Source organism: Lissotriton vulgaris, chromosome 9 (genome assembly GCF_964263255.1).
Source record: "Lissotriton vulgaris chromosome 9, aLisVul1.2, whole genome shotgun sequence".
NCBI classification, from domain to species: Eukaryota; Metazoa; Chordata; class Amphibia; order Caudata; family Salamandridae; genus Lissotriton; species Lissotriton vulgaris.
The window spans coordinates 942,548,836-942,564,564 of record NC_141697.1 but is presented as its reverse complement, the minus strand read 5'-3'; the positions used below and the strand labels follow the sequence as shown (position 1 = coordinate 942,564,564).

At 43.4% G+C, this 15,729-nt stretch overlaps 1 protein-coding gene across 2 annotated transcripts in view; it reads right to left on the bottom strand.

Annotated features, from left to right (window-relative positions):
- Positions 1–2,512: 2,512 nt before the first annotated feature.
- Positions 2,513–15,729, bottom strand: part of UBA7 (ubiquitin like modifier activating enzyme 7) — a 1,262,833-nt gene continuing 1,249,616 nt past the window's right edge. For both annotated transcript variants that reach the window (XM_086938795.1, XM_086938796.1), the window contains exon 25: positions 2,513–2,840. In XM_086938795.1, coding sequence (XP_086794921.1) covers positions 2,699–2,840 — 142 coding nt within the window. In that variant the 3' untranslated portion in view covers positions 2,513–2,698. The remainder of the gene's footprint in view (positions 2,841–15,729) is intronic.

Here is a 15,729-nt window from a genome sequence, read left to right as displayed (position 1 = left end):
ATGCTCCGTCCATCACCACCCCCTTTTGTACCACTCCATTTTGTGTTAGACATTTCTTGTATTCAAATAGCTATTGTTGCTACACAGAGGTGCAAGTCAGTGGATCGAGGTGAATAACCTACGCATTAAACAAGACATAAGAGATGCCCTGTACCCTTCCTAGGAGAGCACCCAGAGATTGAAGATTTTTTAAATTGTTCAGAAGTAATTTTTACATCAATGGTCAATACCACATTCACTGGTAACAAGAAATGTGAAAAGCAGAGCTGTAGTAAGGATCACACGATGGTCCTTGATTCCTGAACAATCTAGAAGTGAGGCATTAAACTTGAATGGAAGATGCCTTTAAAGAGCTGGAAAGTAGGATAAGCCCAAAAATGGTTCTTAGCATGTTGCATTCTCCGCACTGTCTTTTCATGATTGTCTTAGAGCACTTTACTTCCACTAATTAGCACCTGATGTATCCGGTTCAGTTGTGTGACGATTCTAACACAACTTGTTCTGGAAAAATGCCCTTGATCACATCCAGGATTTAACAAACTGCGCCTAATCAAAACATCAAAACTAGTGGTCCCAGGAAACTATGTTTGTTCCCAGTTTCAGAAGATTGCTCATGTTAGCCATGATCTCAAGTGAGAGCCGATAGACACCATTTTAATAGACAGCTGACAGCTTTTAACTAAGAGACTGATTTGGAGTTTGGCACAGGGGTGTCTATCACACTCTAAATTAGGCCCTAACAGCCTGATTCATCATTGTTAAATCCGGTCGCAAAGGGCCAGATTCTGAGAATCTGGCCCTTCGCGAGCGGTATTTTTGCATTTGGGATTCATCATCCCAAATGCAAAAATCGCTATTTAAGAATTCGCATATTTGCGAGGAATAGCATTTAAGGAATCTCTATTAGAGATTCCTTAAATGCTATTCTTGAAACATTTTTAAATTGCGAATTCGCAAAAATTTCCCGCTATTTACAGCGAGGTCAAACCTCGTGGTAAATAGCGGAAACTTAGAAAAATGCATTTAAATGCATTTTTCTAAGTTTCATGTTACACACACACATGTCCTTGGGACATGTGTGTGCGCAACACCAATGTAGCATACATTTCAGGGGTGCTACAGGGTGTCCTTTGGACACCCCTGCACCCTTGAAATCGCAATTTCAATATGCGAATCGCTAATTGCGATTCGCACATTGAAATGTCTTCCCATTCATTCCTATGGGCCTTTGGGCCCATAGGAATGAATGGGGAGATATTCCTTAATTGCGATTAGCAATTTGCTAATCGCAATTAAGGAATAATTAGAAATCGCAATTTATTTAGCGATTTCTTGGTGAATAGCATTTTGCTATTCCTTAATAGCGATTCCTTAATAATCGCTATTGAGGAATAGCAAATATTCACCTTGATGAAAAGACAGTTTATTCTCACATTCTCAGGAGATACTACTAGCCTCATGCTCAAGAGACTGGTGGTAGTTAAGGTTTCAAAAGACAGCTTCTGGTAATGATCAAAGAGGTAACTTCTAGCCATGGTGCCAAGAGATTGTTGCCAGTCACAGTCTTGAGACAGCCTTACAGTTAATGTCTCAGAAGATGGCTTATAGCCACATATCTAAATAATGCTTTTAGTCCTGTAAGGACAGTGGTTACAAATACAGATCAGGATGGAGGACATCAGCCAGATTGCCCACCACCCATAAAAAATACTTAACATTTGAAGTATTTCTGAAAGCATAAAAATTGTCTTTGAGGAGGCTGTATTTTTAAGTAAATGTAGCTGTATTTTGAAAAACTGAAACACTACTGCCTGGATTATGAGAATATATATGAGAGGACAACAGTATTAATGTCATGATAAAATTTGAATTAAGAGTGGTAGTCAAATGGGTGAATGTAAGAATATTAGTTCACATATGGAAGGGCTAATAGTTTTGGGTACACAATAAGACATACATTGAAGTTGTACGGGTATGCGCTTTCCTATTTATGAGCACTTTAATGCACTATTTTGCATTAAATTGGAACTTTGCACTTCAATGGAACATTTTAAGTAGGACATGAGGACTTGGGATTTAGTATACTCGCAATATGTTCAAATACAGTTAAAATATATTTTAAATAATATGTCAGGTTAAATACTAGGGTGTGACCAATACGTAATACATGGATTTGCACATGAGCAGTGACAAGACAGTCATTTAAATGTATTTATGTATATGTTGATGCACAAGAGTAGTGTGAGAAGGATGTACCAAAAAAGCAATTGAGTATTTCATTTCATTTCATTTTAGAAGTTTTATATGGCGCTGGCTAGACCCAGATGTATTCTATGTCTTTTACTTAGTAGTACAGGTGGTGTATGTAGCCTTAAAAAAAACATAAAATCAATGCAGCCCATTCATGTGATCAAGACTGAGTGTGGGTTGTCGAAACGGGTCATGGGCGAGGTAGTGGCCTCTTTATACATAATGGGCAATGTTCAATAAACTTATGTTCGCACCAAACTCATACGATGGGAAAAAATATATTTATTTTTGGTGAGTGAAAGTTGTCTGCTCATAATTCTCCAAAATTGCTTAGATTTTCAAAGACAAAAATGTACAGTGAGACATTCAAACAAACTTCTCCCATTACAACCTTTACAGCCCAATAGCAGGCCTCTCCCTCCCCACAGGCACCGAAATAATTATACTTTCAGCGGAACTGATAGCGGACAGGGGGGATTATTGGATCATCCCCTTCCTCTTCTTCATCTCTACATACAACTTCAAAGACCAGGAATTTCAGGTGGGCCGGGATCTCTTTTTGGGTGACAGTTCTCACAATATCAGTCAACCTAGGGACAGAAAATCAGAGTATGAGCAAAGATAACACACTACTATGTATTTTCATTAAACAAATTATGTCAACTGTCAAAACACTGATTATTTTAGCTTATTTCGAGGAACAGAAATACTTATTTTCATATGTTGTACAGGTAATTCGTGTGACTGCAGTGCCTACTGCCAGGATTGAGAAGACAGAAGAAAACTTAGAGAATCTGCTATGCAAGGAAGCCAAGCCTAACAAGAGTAAATATAACAGTTTATCTGTCAATAGTTGCTGGTGCAATAGTAGAAGCCCCCGAGCCAATGACTGGTCCTCAGTCTTACCTCATTCATATTAACAATTCACTTTAGTCCTGAAGGCAGACTTAGGGGTAGATTTACAAAATGTCATGCAGCGCAATGCAGCAGCCAAGCATGCTGCACTGAGTTGCGTGAGGGGGGAGAGAGCAGGAAAGTACCATATCGCCTGAGATATGGCACTGTCTTCCTCTCTTCCAAGCACTGGCGTACAATCACTCTGCATAGCAGCATGCGCACACCTCTGCACCATGGTGTAAAGTTGTCTATGTCATGTCTAGCATAGGATTTGTTTTTGGAAGGGTACCATTCCAGTATAAAATACTGTGCCAAGACAAACTTTAAAATGTTTTCAACTTTGGATATGTGCTGTACAGAGTAGAATACATGCAAAGTCAGAAAGGTTTGGAGAAATAAAATAATTTCTCCAATTAAAGTCCAAGCTCAAACTATTTTTGGGTGCAAAACCCTGTTTACTATTGTTAATAGATAGGGATTTGTGTAAAAAACCATGGATGGTTGCATTTGGAACATTCACATACCACCAATGGAATGCCCCTGTGACGCATATGAATGCAAAGCAGTCCCAAGCACTACTTTGCATTACTTTTGGCAGCTTTACATCAGAAAACAAGTTTTGCGCTGGAAAGTTAATTTCAAATACACATTCTGCGCCGATTTGCATTACTTTTGTGACACAGACCCAGAGCAAAATGTTAGTAAATCTGCTCTTTAGTGTTTTCTCTAAAGGCTTTATCTGAAAGAATTATGTTAGAGTACGTATATTTCTGATAGATACTTCTAACAGCAGATTCCTCAGCATGTGAATATTCCCCAGGAGTCAGATTGGTTCTAGAAACTTTAAAGCACCATTTCTGTTTGCCGGTAGTAGCATCGGTGTGGGTCGTCACTAATGACGTTCAGATGTGGAAGCCATCAGATGAGGACCAGGATCATCTCCATGGTCGTTAGACCTTTCTTCATCATATTTCCAATGTCCAAGGGAAAATGTCACCTCTAAAAAACAACAGGGTTGAAGCCAAGCAAGAAATGTTGCGAACAGATGTCTGTGACAGACCCTCATGAAGTGTGTCTTTGGTGCCAGGGATCTGAGCACAATCCCAGGACCTGTGATGACTGCGCCCAGATGAATCCGAAGTCCATAAGGGACCGCGAGGGCCAAACTTTACGTCGTCAAACATAAGAGTACTCCACAGCATGACCAGTCGAAATTTAAAGGAAGGTGCTGTTTCTGCTCATTAAGTCGTTCCTGTGGCAGATCATCATTGCAGTCGAAGTCTTCAGCTAAGTCCAAGAAAAAGCATATGTAATTGAACTAGGAAGGAGGCGCTTCCCACCGCTTTTGGAATCCTGAGAGGATGCAAGGTTGTTTATGTGTCCTCACGTCTGGCTCCCAATCTCCATCAGAGTGGCTATCCAGTCCAGTGCCGATATACCCCATGTTCCCAGGTCCTTCATCCACATCACCTCAAGTACAGGCTTTCAGAGAGGTCATGCTGCATATTTTGGCACTTTACTAGTTCCCTCTGGCATGCCTTCAGGCTCCAAGGATCTGCAGAGGCCTCCAATCATACTTCTGCCAGTGGCTCTACCCTTGATGTGGTCTCTGCCCCTCAAAAGTGCATCAGGTTCAGCTCCGGTGCCAACTATGGTTCCGGCGCCAAACCCTGCGCCGGTTCCCTTCGTATTAACGCTGATGCCAATGCACGAGGAGGATTTGCAGCCCACTGTGCTATCCAACTCGGGGCAGAATTCGCCATGACCTCAACAGAAGCAGCGCAGGGCTCCTACCGGCCTACAACCAACAGGCAGCCCTTCCGATTCTGACACTGCTCTTACCACGTAATAGGGCTTGCACAAGTTGTATCTCCATGCTTGGAGACTGAGTAATGGCAGGGATGGGCTGAGCCTACCATCAGCGTATGACACTGCTCTGACCTAATAATAATGGGAGATTTGTAGAGCGCATGGTGACGCCGACGGCGTGTCCCCGCGCTGAGATCCTAGAGCAGGCATGGGAGGTGGAAGATGGTACACTATTGGGAGTAGAGAAGTGTTTTCAGTTTGGCTCTGAAAGTGGACTCTGAGGGTTCCAGGCGAAGCGCCACAGGGAGTTCATTCCAGCTGGACGCTGCCAGGTACCTAAAGGACCTGCCACCCATCCTGGCTTTGGACACCTTTGGAATGGCCAGGCGTCCCGTGCCAGATGATCTAAGAGAACGCACTGGCTCATATTGTGTCAGGAGGTCCTGCAAGGGAAGGGGAGCCCTGCCGTTGATGATCCGGTGACATGTGCATAGTGCTTTGAATTTCACCCTGTTTCTCACCGGGAGCCAGTGTAGTGTTTGAAGCGCGGATTTTGAAGCTGATCTTCTGGGCCGTCTGAGGACCAGCCGAGCTGCGGCATTTTGTAAAACCTGCAGGCGGTTTAAGTTCTTCTCGAGGGTCCCCAAGTAGAGCAGGTTGCCATAGTCCATTTTGGAGGTGACTAAGGCGTGCACAAGTGTTTGGCGGGCTTTGATGGGGAGGAACTCCAAGACCTTCCTGAGGGTCTTAAGAGTCCCAAAGCATGAGCCGATCACATGGTTGACCTGAGGTCCGAAGGTGAGGTTAGAGTCGAACAAAACATCGAGATTCCTCGCCTCCTGGCATGGGATTGGTGTGGGTCCTAGGCAGGGTGGCCACCACTCTGACATCCAGGCCGCTCGGTCTCCCCCTACCACCAGCACCTCAGTCTTGCCTCTCCTCTAAAGCCTGGTTATGGCACATCAAGCCTTCATTGTCTCCCTGCTGCTCCTGATCTTTCTGCCTAATCATGAAACCTGCATTACAGAAATCACAACGCCCTCACTCTGTAACCCAACAATACCAATCCATTCTAGCCCCTCTGTCCACCTCTTCAGTAACCTGCACGATGCCATGACGCCCTTACCCTCAAGTATTTCCCTGTAATGTATCTAAAAGAAACAGACAAAAATGCATGGAATTACTTCCCTGAATGCGTAAGACTAAAACTAATAACCATCATGTACTTGGCTAACCACTAACCATGGTTTCAGGTAGTACTGTGCAACCTACTGTAAAGAACCATACTGCTCCATAAGGGGTAGTTAGCACTACATAAATGCACTTGCAACACAATACAGTACATTTATTACATCAAAAATTAGTGTTACTGAAAGCGGAACAATGGCTACAGAGTAGAATATGAGAAGAAAACGTTTAAAAAACACTGAATCCCATTTTCAAGTGCTTTTTTAATTTTTAAACATTGCGCTATATAAATCATAATAATGCATCGTCATGTTATTTGATGTGAGTATTCAACTGTATTGAGTTTATTCAAAAGCACCTTCAGTGATGTACAGCTGCCTTAATGTGCTACCAGGAACAGGCCTCAAGGAGTCCCATACTGGAGAGGGAAGCTGCATGTATGGCTATTTTCAGGAGTCATCAAAAGAGTTAGGCGAACAGACGCCTTAATCCGGGTGCACGGCGTTGCTTACTTTTGTCACAAAAGTGCCATACATTTTTCCAGTTTTTCACAGTTTTATTCACATTTAATACTTTTCTTCTCAATACATCTTTGTAGTTACTCCAATCACATGAGAGACACTTATACACCTTTTCCTTAATGCTTGCGAAATGCCCATCCAGGCCTTATTCTGAAGCACGGGAGCAGAATAAGGCCTGGATGGGCATTTGGCAAGCATTAAGGAAAAGGTGTACAAGTGTCTCTCATGTGATTGGAGTAACTACAAAGATGTATTGAGAAGAAAAGGATTAAATGTGAATAAAACTGTGAAAAACTGGAAAAATGTATGGCACTTTTGTGACAAAAGTAAGCAACGCTGTGCACCCGGATTGAGGCGTCTGTTCGCCTCACTCTTTTGATGTTTCTACAAGCACGTGGTTGGGCAGATCACGGATAACCGGGCTTGCACGCACACGGATGTGTTGTGAAAAAATACTGAGGATGTAAAGTGGATTAACAGGTGTGCATTCTCACCCCCCCTTCTTTGATATTTTCAGGAGTCCACAGCCACAAGTCACAATAGACTGTGGCTCCAATAATATGTGCCAGCAACAAAAAGAAACCACTGTGTCTAGAATGTGTGGATGAATGCTAATGGAGTGTCCCTTTTAAAGGACAGTTTCCCTCATCCACTCGAAGGTGGCATGCTTCATCATAAGGTCAATCAATCAATCAATCAATGACACTTGTAAAGCGCGCTACATACCCGTAGGGTCTCAAGGCGCTGGGGGGGGGGGGGGGGAGGGGGGGGGGAGAGGGGGGGGAGAGGGGGTGCCGCTACTGCTCGAACAGCCAGGTCTTCAGCTTCTTCCTGAAGGAGAGGTGGTCTTGGGTCAGGCGCAGGTCAGTCGGAAGGGAGTTCCAGGTCTTGGCGGCCAGGTAGGAGAAGGACCTTCCTCCTGTAGTCGCTCTTCGGATGCGGGGGACGGCGGCGAGGGCGTGGTTGGCTGATCGGAGGTGGCGTTTGGGAGCTCCTCGTATTATGAACCTAGTCATAATGCGGGCTACAACCCCCTCTCTGAGAATGAGGGGCTCAGGGATGTTTTCTTTGGTAGCAAGAGGTATACTAAATACCTTGGGTGAGCTGGGTGTTATGAGGGGTGCAAAGCAAAAACGGGTGTGAAGTAAAACTAGTTCTAGGGTGCGCAATAGACTTTATTAGGGCGCCCCTGGACCAGGATTAAGAACCAAACTATAACAGGAGGGGATTAAACCTGTCATAGAGTGAGAAATAGGTCGACATGTTTCAGCCTGGGCACGTCATAAGAGGTGATCACCTTCCTCGGCACAATCTGCGCTGCCTGTCATCTAGTCATAAAGGACTTGATGTCACCTTGAGTTTTGCGCCAAGGTACAGTGGAGGCATGTTACCTGACATTCACAGGCAATATCCACAAGTGGACTCTTGACTGAGTGGATTACCACTCAACCACTGGTTTTGTATATTGGCAATTTTCTTTTATTTTGCATTACTCACTGGTTATGCACACTTTGTAGTAGTATCCATAATGTCCTGAAGAAGGCTGCCACACCTCTTATGTAGTACATTATAGACCCAGGTTTTTTGTGGTGTTGGGTTTTGAGTAGGGGAGTCAACCCCTGCAGGTCTCTAAACCTCCTCTGGCCCTCTTTGTGTTTTGTTTGTACAATAATCCTTGCACCATGCCTGTCTGGTAATAGAAACGCTGTATTCAGTGAATGATACGTAAAAGAGAAATGCATAGTACGCAGCTATCAGTCTCAAAACGTGTCTTTTGGTTAGAATTAATCAACCTTAGTTTGTCCGATTTACACTCATTAGAATACATGGACATTAGTTTAGGCTCAGTTCCCTAGTGCCAGATGGTTGATGAAAAGGATTTCCAACCACGTTCTTTATGCAGTGCAATATCATGTTCACTGGATAATAACCAAATCTATTTAATTTGCTTTGTCAATGTCCTTGTAGGGTACTATGTTATATACAGGGCCACTGGAATTATGAGGCAGTGGAGCACCAAATTATGCGGCAGGGTTGACTAAATTATGTAGCAAGAAAAGGCAAATTATGCGGCACAATGAGGCACATTTTTTGATAGTATTACTTAATTCTTTTATAATTATTACACATGGGAATACTGTCAGGACAAACATTTCACCTCATTAGTACCAGTTTAACAGTCAAATACAGCAATAAACAACAGAAATATGAACAGTTAACCTCTGTGAAGGATTTTTGGTAAAATCTCCAGATTATTCAGCAGATGATGGATTATGTGGCAAATGCAGCAATTCAATAATTATGTGACCAAAGCAGAGGCTGCAGTGCAGAATCGCATAATTCCAGTTGCCCTGGTTATGTAGTGGTATTTATATACCAGGTTTCTACCCCTAATGATGACTCAAAGGGCTTTTCAGGTGATGATGAAACATTGACTGGGGTTGTTATGCATGTCTAGTAGAGTGTGTGCTTCTTATTCTAGTCTATGATGGAAGTATTTTGGAACGGTGTGTGAGGTTCAGAGGTTTGCTTCAAACATGCGGTAGTAAATTTGTGGTTGTGCTTAATTATGTCATGAAGCAAAATGATGTGGGAAACAGAGCTACATTTTCCCACACTTACCCTACTATGCTTATCGTCATTATTTGTTATGGTGACGCAGGGGTGAACTGCCCTTTTGTGCTTGGTGAGTAGGTGTAGGTTTGGAGCTTACGTTAAGGAAGGGCATGAATAAAGAAAATCAGCAGACACCATTCTTACATGGAGCACAAAAGCAAGATGATTAGGTGATCCCATTCATATATGGGTTTATGGGATCCACTCAGGACTGGAGATTGTGTGACCCAAGAAAATCAAGAGACACATTTCTTATATGAGCCTCAGTGGCACACAGCAGAGTGGAGGAGCAGCACCCCTAATAAATCAGGTATCTGTTGGGTCCACTCAGGAGCAGAAGATACCGTCCCAGGAAAATCAAGAGATATCACATTTACCTAGGTGTATGAAGTCCATATAAAAATAAAATGTGGCAACCATAGGACATTGATTGACGCCACTTGTACATAGGCCTCTGGGGCCCAATCAGGAAAAGAAGAGGCTACGGGCCGATTCACAAAAGTAATCAGAGACAAAATCCTAACTTTCCGACTTTCGTAATACCAAAAGTCATAAAGTTAGGATTTTGTCTAGATTAAACTTAAGTTTTGGTCTTAAGGGAAAACGCCTACATCTGTCTGCATCACTCGGGGCCCACAGGAAGCATTATCACCAGCATCATTGTTGGATGATCCCCTTTGGTCCCTGACCTTACTAGCACTGCAGGGAAACCAGGGCCTGTCCCTGTTTGTCTCCTGGAGCTTTGACAACACCCTCTGTCCATCTCGTGACCTGGAAAAATCTGAGAGGTAACTACGTGAGGTCAAGCTGTGTCCATAACTGCATACAGCATTTAAACCGGGTGTGCTTCTTGAATCCTTTAGGTAATGAAGATGCAGCTTCAGCTGCATCCCTACAAAATCATGAGTGCAACTGCACTACATTTACACATCTGGGATGGGAACAACGCAGCTGCAATATTGCTGATTGGTTCCTGAAAAGACAAAGTAGTCAATGGCGGTTCCTCCTAATGAGCGGAAGAGCGTCGCCCTGCCTGAAGTGAGCGACACAGGTAAACACACAGAATAATACATTTTATTATTCTGTGTGCTGCAGTGCCAGCCAGCGTTGGTGTGTGTGTGTGGGGTGAGGGGGTCAATAGAAGCTTTGTGACTGCTGCCAGTGCCCTTGTCAGATAGGCCGACTGTCTAGAGCCAACCTATCCGACATGTGGGCTGTAGACTCAGGAATCCAAGGGCTGTGAAACAGCTGGGGGATCACTGGCAGAGGCCCCCAGCCTCAAAATGAGTGCTGGGTTAGCCTGCTGCAACCAATGCTGGAGCTGTGCTCATGCTGAAAACAGCATAAGAGTAGCTCCAGGATTGGTTGTTGGCACAACAGGAAGTCGTGAACCACCCTCCTGTTCATCACCCGGGACTCCTAGGAGAGACATTCATCATGGGTAAGTCTTTTTGGCATTGCGCTGTGACCTGCCCCACCGTTTTTAAATAATAATAGCTGCCAATGAGTAGTATCACGTCAAAGTGAATTATACAGGAAATCTTGAAAAATGTTCCTTACTAAACTGAGCTAGGATGTAACTGAAACCCAACTGTGCCGGATCAATACTGTATTGTTCACAGAAGCCCAAATGAGTAATATTTAATGTAAAGCACAAGAATGTCTTCTACAGGAACCTTTACAAATGTGAGAGACATCCTACTAGAGCCTTCAAACACTGTGAATATCACAGCCTCACACAGCCCACCTCATACTTTTCGGAAACTCACTCAATATGATTTTGTGTGGCACACACCACGGACTAGTCCTGCATACCGTTGTATATTGTAGCTTACCATACTAGTCTTTAGGCTTCCAACTGATTACATTCCATATACAAGAGCCATGAATTATGAAGATTTTAATTTTATAACATCATTATAGTGCGATATGGGTTGAAATTTTAGCATTTTAGTCAAAATCCTTTACATACATTTTTGTCAGTTATGGTTATTTGTAATATCAAAGCTTTCTCAAATTCACAACTCATGCTCTTAGGCATGATCAGTAGCTGACAGACATGCCTGTGGTAATTGATGGGCATGGCTTTGCTGGATTCGACAATCCAGGCTTGTGCAGTAACCATAAATTACAAGACCAGGTGTCCTGGATTTGCAGCTTTTTATATTTGATAAAATTTGGCAACGTTTACTCAATACCACATTTTAAATGCACTGTACCTATTGAAGGCATGTTGCATTGCATGTAACAGGGGTCATATAGATTTTGAGAGTGCATCAAAGCCTCTGAATAGCCTCTGAATAGTCAAAGAAATGGTAGACATTTACAGAGAAGATACAGACAAGAACATGAGGAGAATGGAAAAAGAGACAGGGGCATACCGAGATAAGGAGACGAAAGACAGAAAAAAAGAAGAATGTAAAGAGTAGAGCGCTACACAGAGTGAGTGTGAGAAAGATGGAAAGATAATGTACACAGATGAAGGCATAAAAGATGGAAAAGAAGGGAGAATGAGCAGGAATGAGGAAATAAGAGAAAAGAAGGAGGTGAGAATAGAGAAATAGAAGATGACCAGTTACAGGAAAGGATGATAATTAAAAGGATGACCAAGTTTAGAGATGACCATGGATTCACCCAATAGAAATGGTACTTCTTGAAATAGAAAATGCCAGGAGGAGGTACTTACTATCTTGCAGTTCTTGGTTTCTGCTCAGAGGAGCCAGTGCTCTGTCTCTGAAATTCAAATGAGTTTGAAATTGCTGTGTTTCTCTATTCCTCTAACTTTCCTGCTTTCTCCTAGACAACAGAAACTAGTACGGCTGCTACTCACTCATTTCCTTACACTTTAAATACTCATGACAGAACCTTTTTACAGTACTATTTCGGATTGAACCCCATCCCTCTTGCTAGTAGCCAGTTTCGTGCATTTATCATTCTTTCTTCTGTTAAGCTAGTACTGACCTTTTGGTAAGTCTTACTTCATTACTCCTACATCTCATAAAACAAAATGTGAACAACAGATATTTGTTGTTGGCCACCTCAATGGTATTCATTTTATCGACCTCGGAAGGAATAAAGGTTGGTTGGGAGTGCTGGAATTCAAACTTTTTACAATAGGGACAAACATAGATCCCAGTAGGGGATGTATGATTCCACCTAACCCCATACACAAATTAATTTGAAGAACACTTATTATGCCATCTGCAAGCCTTCGCTGACACAAAGTGCAGCTGAGTACAAGCTATGTTGCCAAATAGTTTCTATAAAGTGCATTACTACTTAACATTCTACAGATATCAATGTTTAAGGGTATGATGCAAGTTTTGGCATTTATTATGTGCTATTCTGGCACCTTGGGTTCTTAGTGTCTGTACAGTCAACATCTTTCCAAACCTGCGCTCCATCTCAGGCCTTGGGAGTGCATATGTACAGAAAAGAAAAATAATATTTGCTGGCAGCTAAAACTCAGAGACGCACTTTAGAATGATGGAAATACAGACTCAGCATTGTGTGTGTTACAAACCTTGGACATGAGGCATTCTTCCTCTTGACGGTAATGAAAGTTGATTCATGTACCAAAGGCCTGATTTAGAGTTTAGCAGTCAACTTACTTTGTTGCAAATGTGACGAAGTACCCTCCCACCAAGCCCTTGCTCCGCCTGCCTTCTTTAGAGACAGGCATACCTTAAGTATTCCGGGGATGGACTCTCCATTGACTCCATCAGTGGAATACTTCCTCTGATGGCTCAACAGAGTAGGACCTGAAATTCCGCACCTTACCAGGTCCAATGGCTTAATATGTCACACAACAATACGAATGCTGCTAAGATTCCTTTAGGGAGAACCCTGAACATTGCTAAGTTTTCTTATTTTGAGATCAATAACATATGCCAGTGTACTTAAAAACACATTTTTGGCTGCATTTAATTGAGAACAATGACACCCTGTATCATGGCATTGTACCAGAAAAGTGAAGGGAGCCTCCACAAGTAATTTTGATTCAGCTCTGAAAATGGCTCCACCCCAACTTTTCTGGGTGTTAGCCAATCCCCCAACCCACAGCAGTTTGGGTCAAGTTGCGCCCCTGCTTGCTATGCTGCAGAGAACATAGTTAAAGGGGGAACAGAGGCGGTCCAGGTCCGGACCTCAACACTAGCAGTCATCCAACAAAAGCTGAGGGATGTCACTCACGTGTTGTCTGCTATTCTATCATGACTAATTTGGGATAGCTGGATACAGTTTCAAAAGCTTTTATTCGATTTGTAAACAAATCATACAAGCAAAACATGAAATCAATTCATTGCATTAAAAAATTGTTATAAGATAGCTGGATACAAATCACCAGTGCACAAACCTAGAAGGCTTTTTGGAGACTCTGGACCACTTTGTGCCCCTTTCTGAAGAGAGGCAGATGCAGTGCAATTTCTGCGTTGCAATGTGACCAGTCTTTCCCGTCCAAGTCCCAAAGATGATCAAAGCTTTTGCACCACAAAATGACTTCACAAAAGAGTTGCAAACATGCTGCCTCATGAATATTTATGATAGATCTGTGGAACTGTTATGAACACTGGGATGGACGTGTGCATGGAGAGCCGACCTCCATCCCAGCATTTGAAATCACTATGTGCCATCATTGTGAACCTCTTATCAGCGCCACTGGAATTATGTGATTCTGCGGCTTCACCACTTTCCCCATAATTAAGGATTTGCTGCATTTGTCACATAATCCATGATCTGCTGCGTTATTTGCAGATTTTATCTAGCTTAAATGGATCAAAAGTTACTAATAAAGCAGTGATACTTATAATACTGTCACAAAATGTTCTGCATTACGCTGCATAATTTCCATTTACTTGCAACATAACTTAGCCAACTTTGCCGCATAATTCCAGTAACCCTGCCCCTGATGCAGTTTGCGAAGTGGCAATTGCGGTCCAGACTTGGAGGAAGGCATGCAGCGGTCTGTGAGTCCACTCTCAACTCCTCACCGATGTCCTCTGTCTTTGCAACCAGAGAAACCTGCCAAATTAGGCTAACGAACACAGGGCCCGATTCACAGAACTAACTGAAGACAAAATCCTAACTTTACTACTACTAAATGCCTTCTGTGAATACCAAAATTAGTAAGTTTAGGATTTTGTCTTAAGTTAGTTCTGTGAATTGGCCCCACACATCGCTAAACAAGGAAGTCAGGCTTTCCTACTAAGAGGCCGATTATGATCGCGGACGGACTTGAGTCCGTCCGCGATCACCGAGGATGAAGGAACGTCTGCATGGGCTCCGGCGTTCCCTCCTGTGCAATTAGGATGTGACCGCCACCCTGGCGGTCACATCCTCTATTTTTAACATTGCGGCGGGTGCGGCTTCAAGCTGCACCTGCAGCAATGTTAAAAATGCATGCATTGCATTTGTATGTAGAAAGTGGCAGGCACCGCGCGGTGCCTGCCGCTTTCTGCATACAAATGCAGGGGGGTAGTAGTAGTAGTAGTATTTATACTTATTAAGCGCGGCTGTCATCCAAAGGGTATCCTGGCGCTGAGACCATATCTAACCATCAGGTGCAGTGCACTACAATGCTCTTGGAAACAGGTGGGTCTTAAGATCCCTTTTGAAGGAGGTCAGATCTTGTCTACTCCTCAGCGCCAGAGGAAGGGTGTTCCATAACGTGGCGGCCGTGAAACTAAAAGCACGGCCGCCCATCCTCACTCTGTTAATCCTAGGAATCCTCACCAGGAACGCGGAGGAAGATCTCAGAGGTCTGGCAGCTTGATACCAAGAGAAAAGATTTTGAAGTGGTATCGGTCCTAGTCCGTGCAGAGCCCTGAAGACGAGGCATAAAGCCTTAAAGGCAATCCTCTGCTGGACAGGTAGCCAATGAAGATCAGCTAGTGCTGCAGAAGAAGAAGCAGAGCGTGGACGAGAAAGGGCCAGTTTAGCAGCCATGTTTTGAATCCTCTGCAGCTTTAGGATCAAGGTCTAAGGGGCTCCCAGAAGTAGTGCGTTGCAGTAGTCTAACCTACTGAGAATGGAACTACGCACTACCTCTGCTCTGGCTCCCAGAGGAAGTAATGGCAAGATCTTACGTAGGGCACGAAGCAGGCCCATACAGGTCGCCGCGGTCTTATTTACAGAGGCGTCAAGCTGTAGGTTAGGCTCAAACAGAACTCCCAAATTGCGGGCCGACTCTGCAGCCTCCACCGTGCCCAGAATGGAAGATGGCCAGAAGTCATTCGGTAGCGCGCGAGGGAGTCGGTCTAGGGAGCAGTGGAGTACCTCCGTTTTTGACCCATTAAATTGAAGTGAGTTAACTCGCAGCCACTCTGCTGTGGCCGACATGCAGTGGTGAAAGGTGTCCCTCGAGACTATCTCAGTACCCTCAAATGAGAAAATCAATTGAGTGTCATCGGCATAATTGATGACTGATATGCCAAATGACTTAATCAGATCT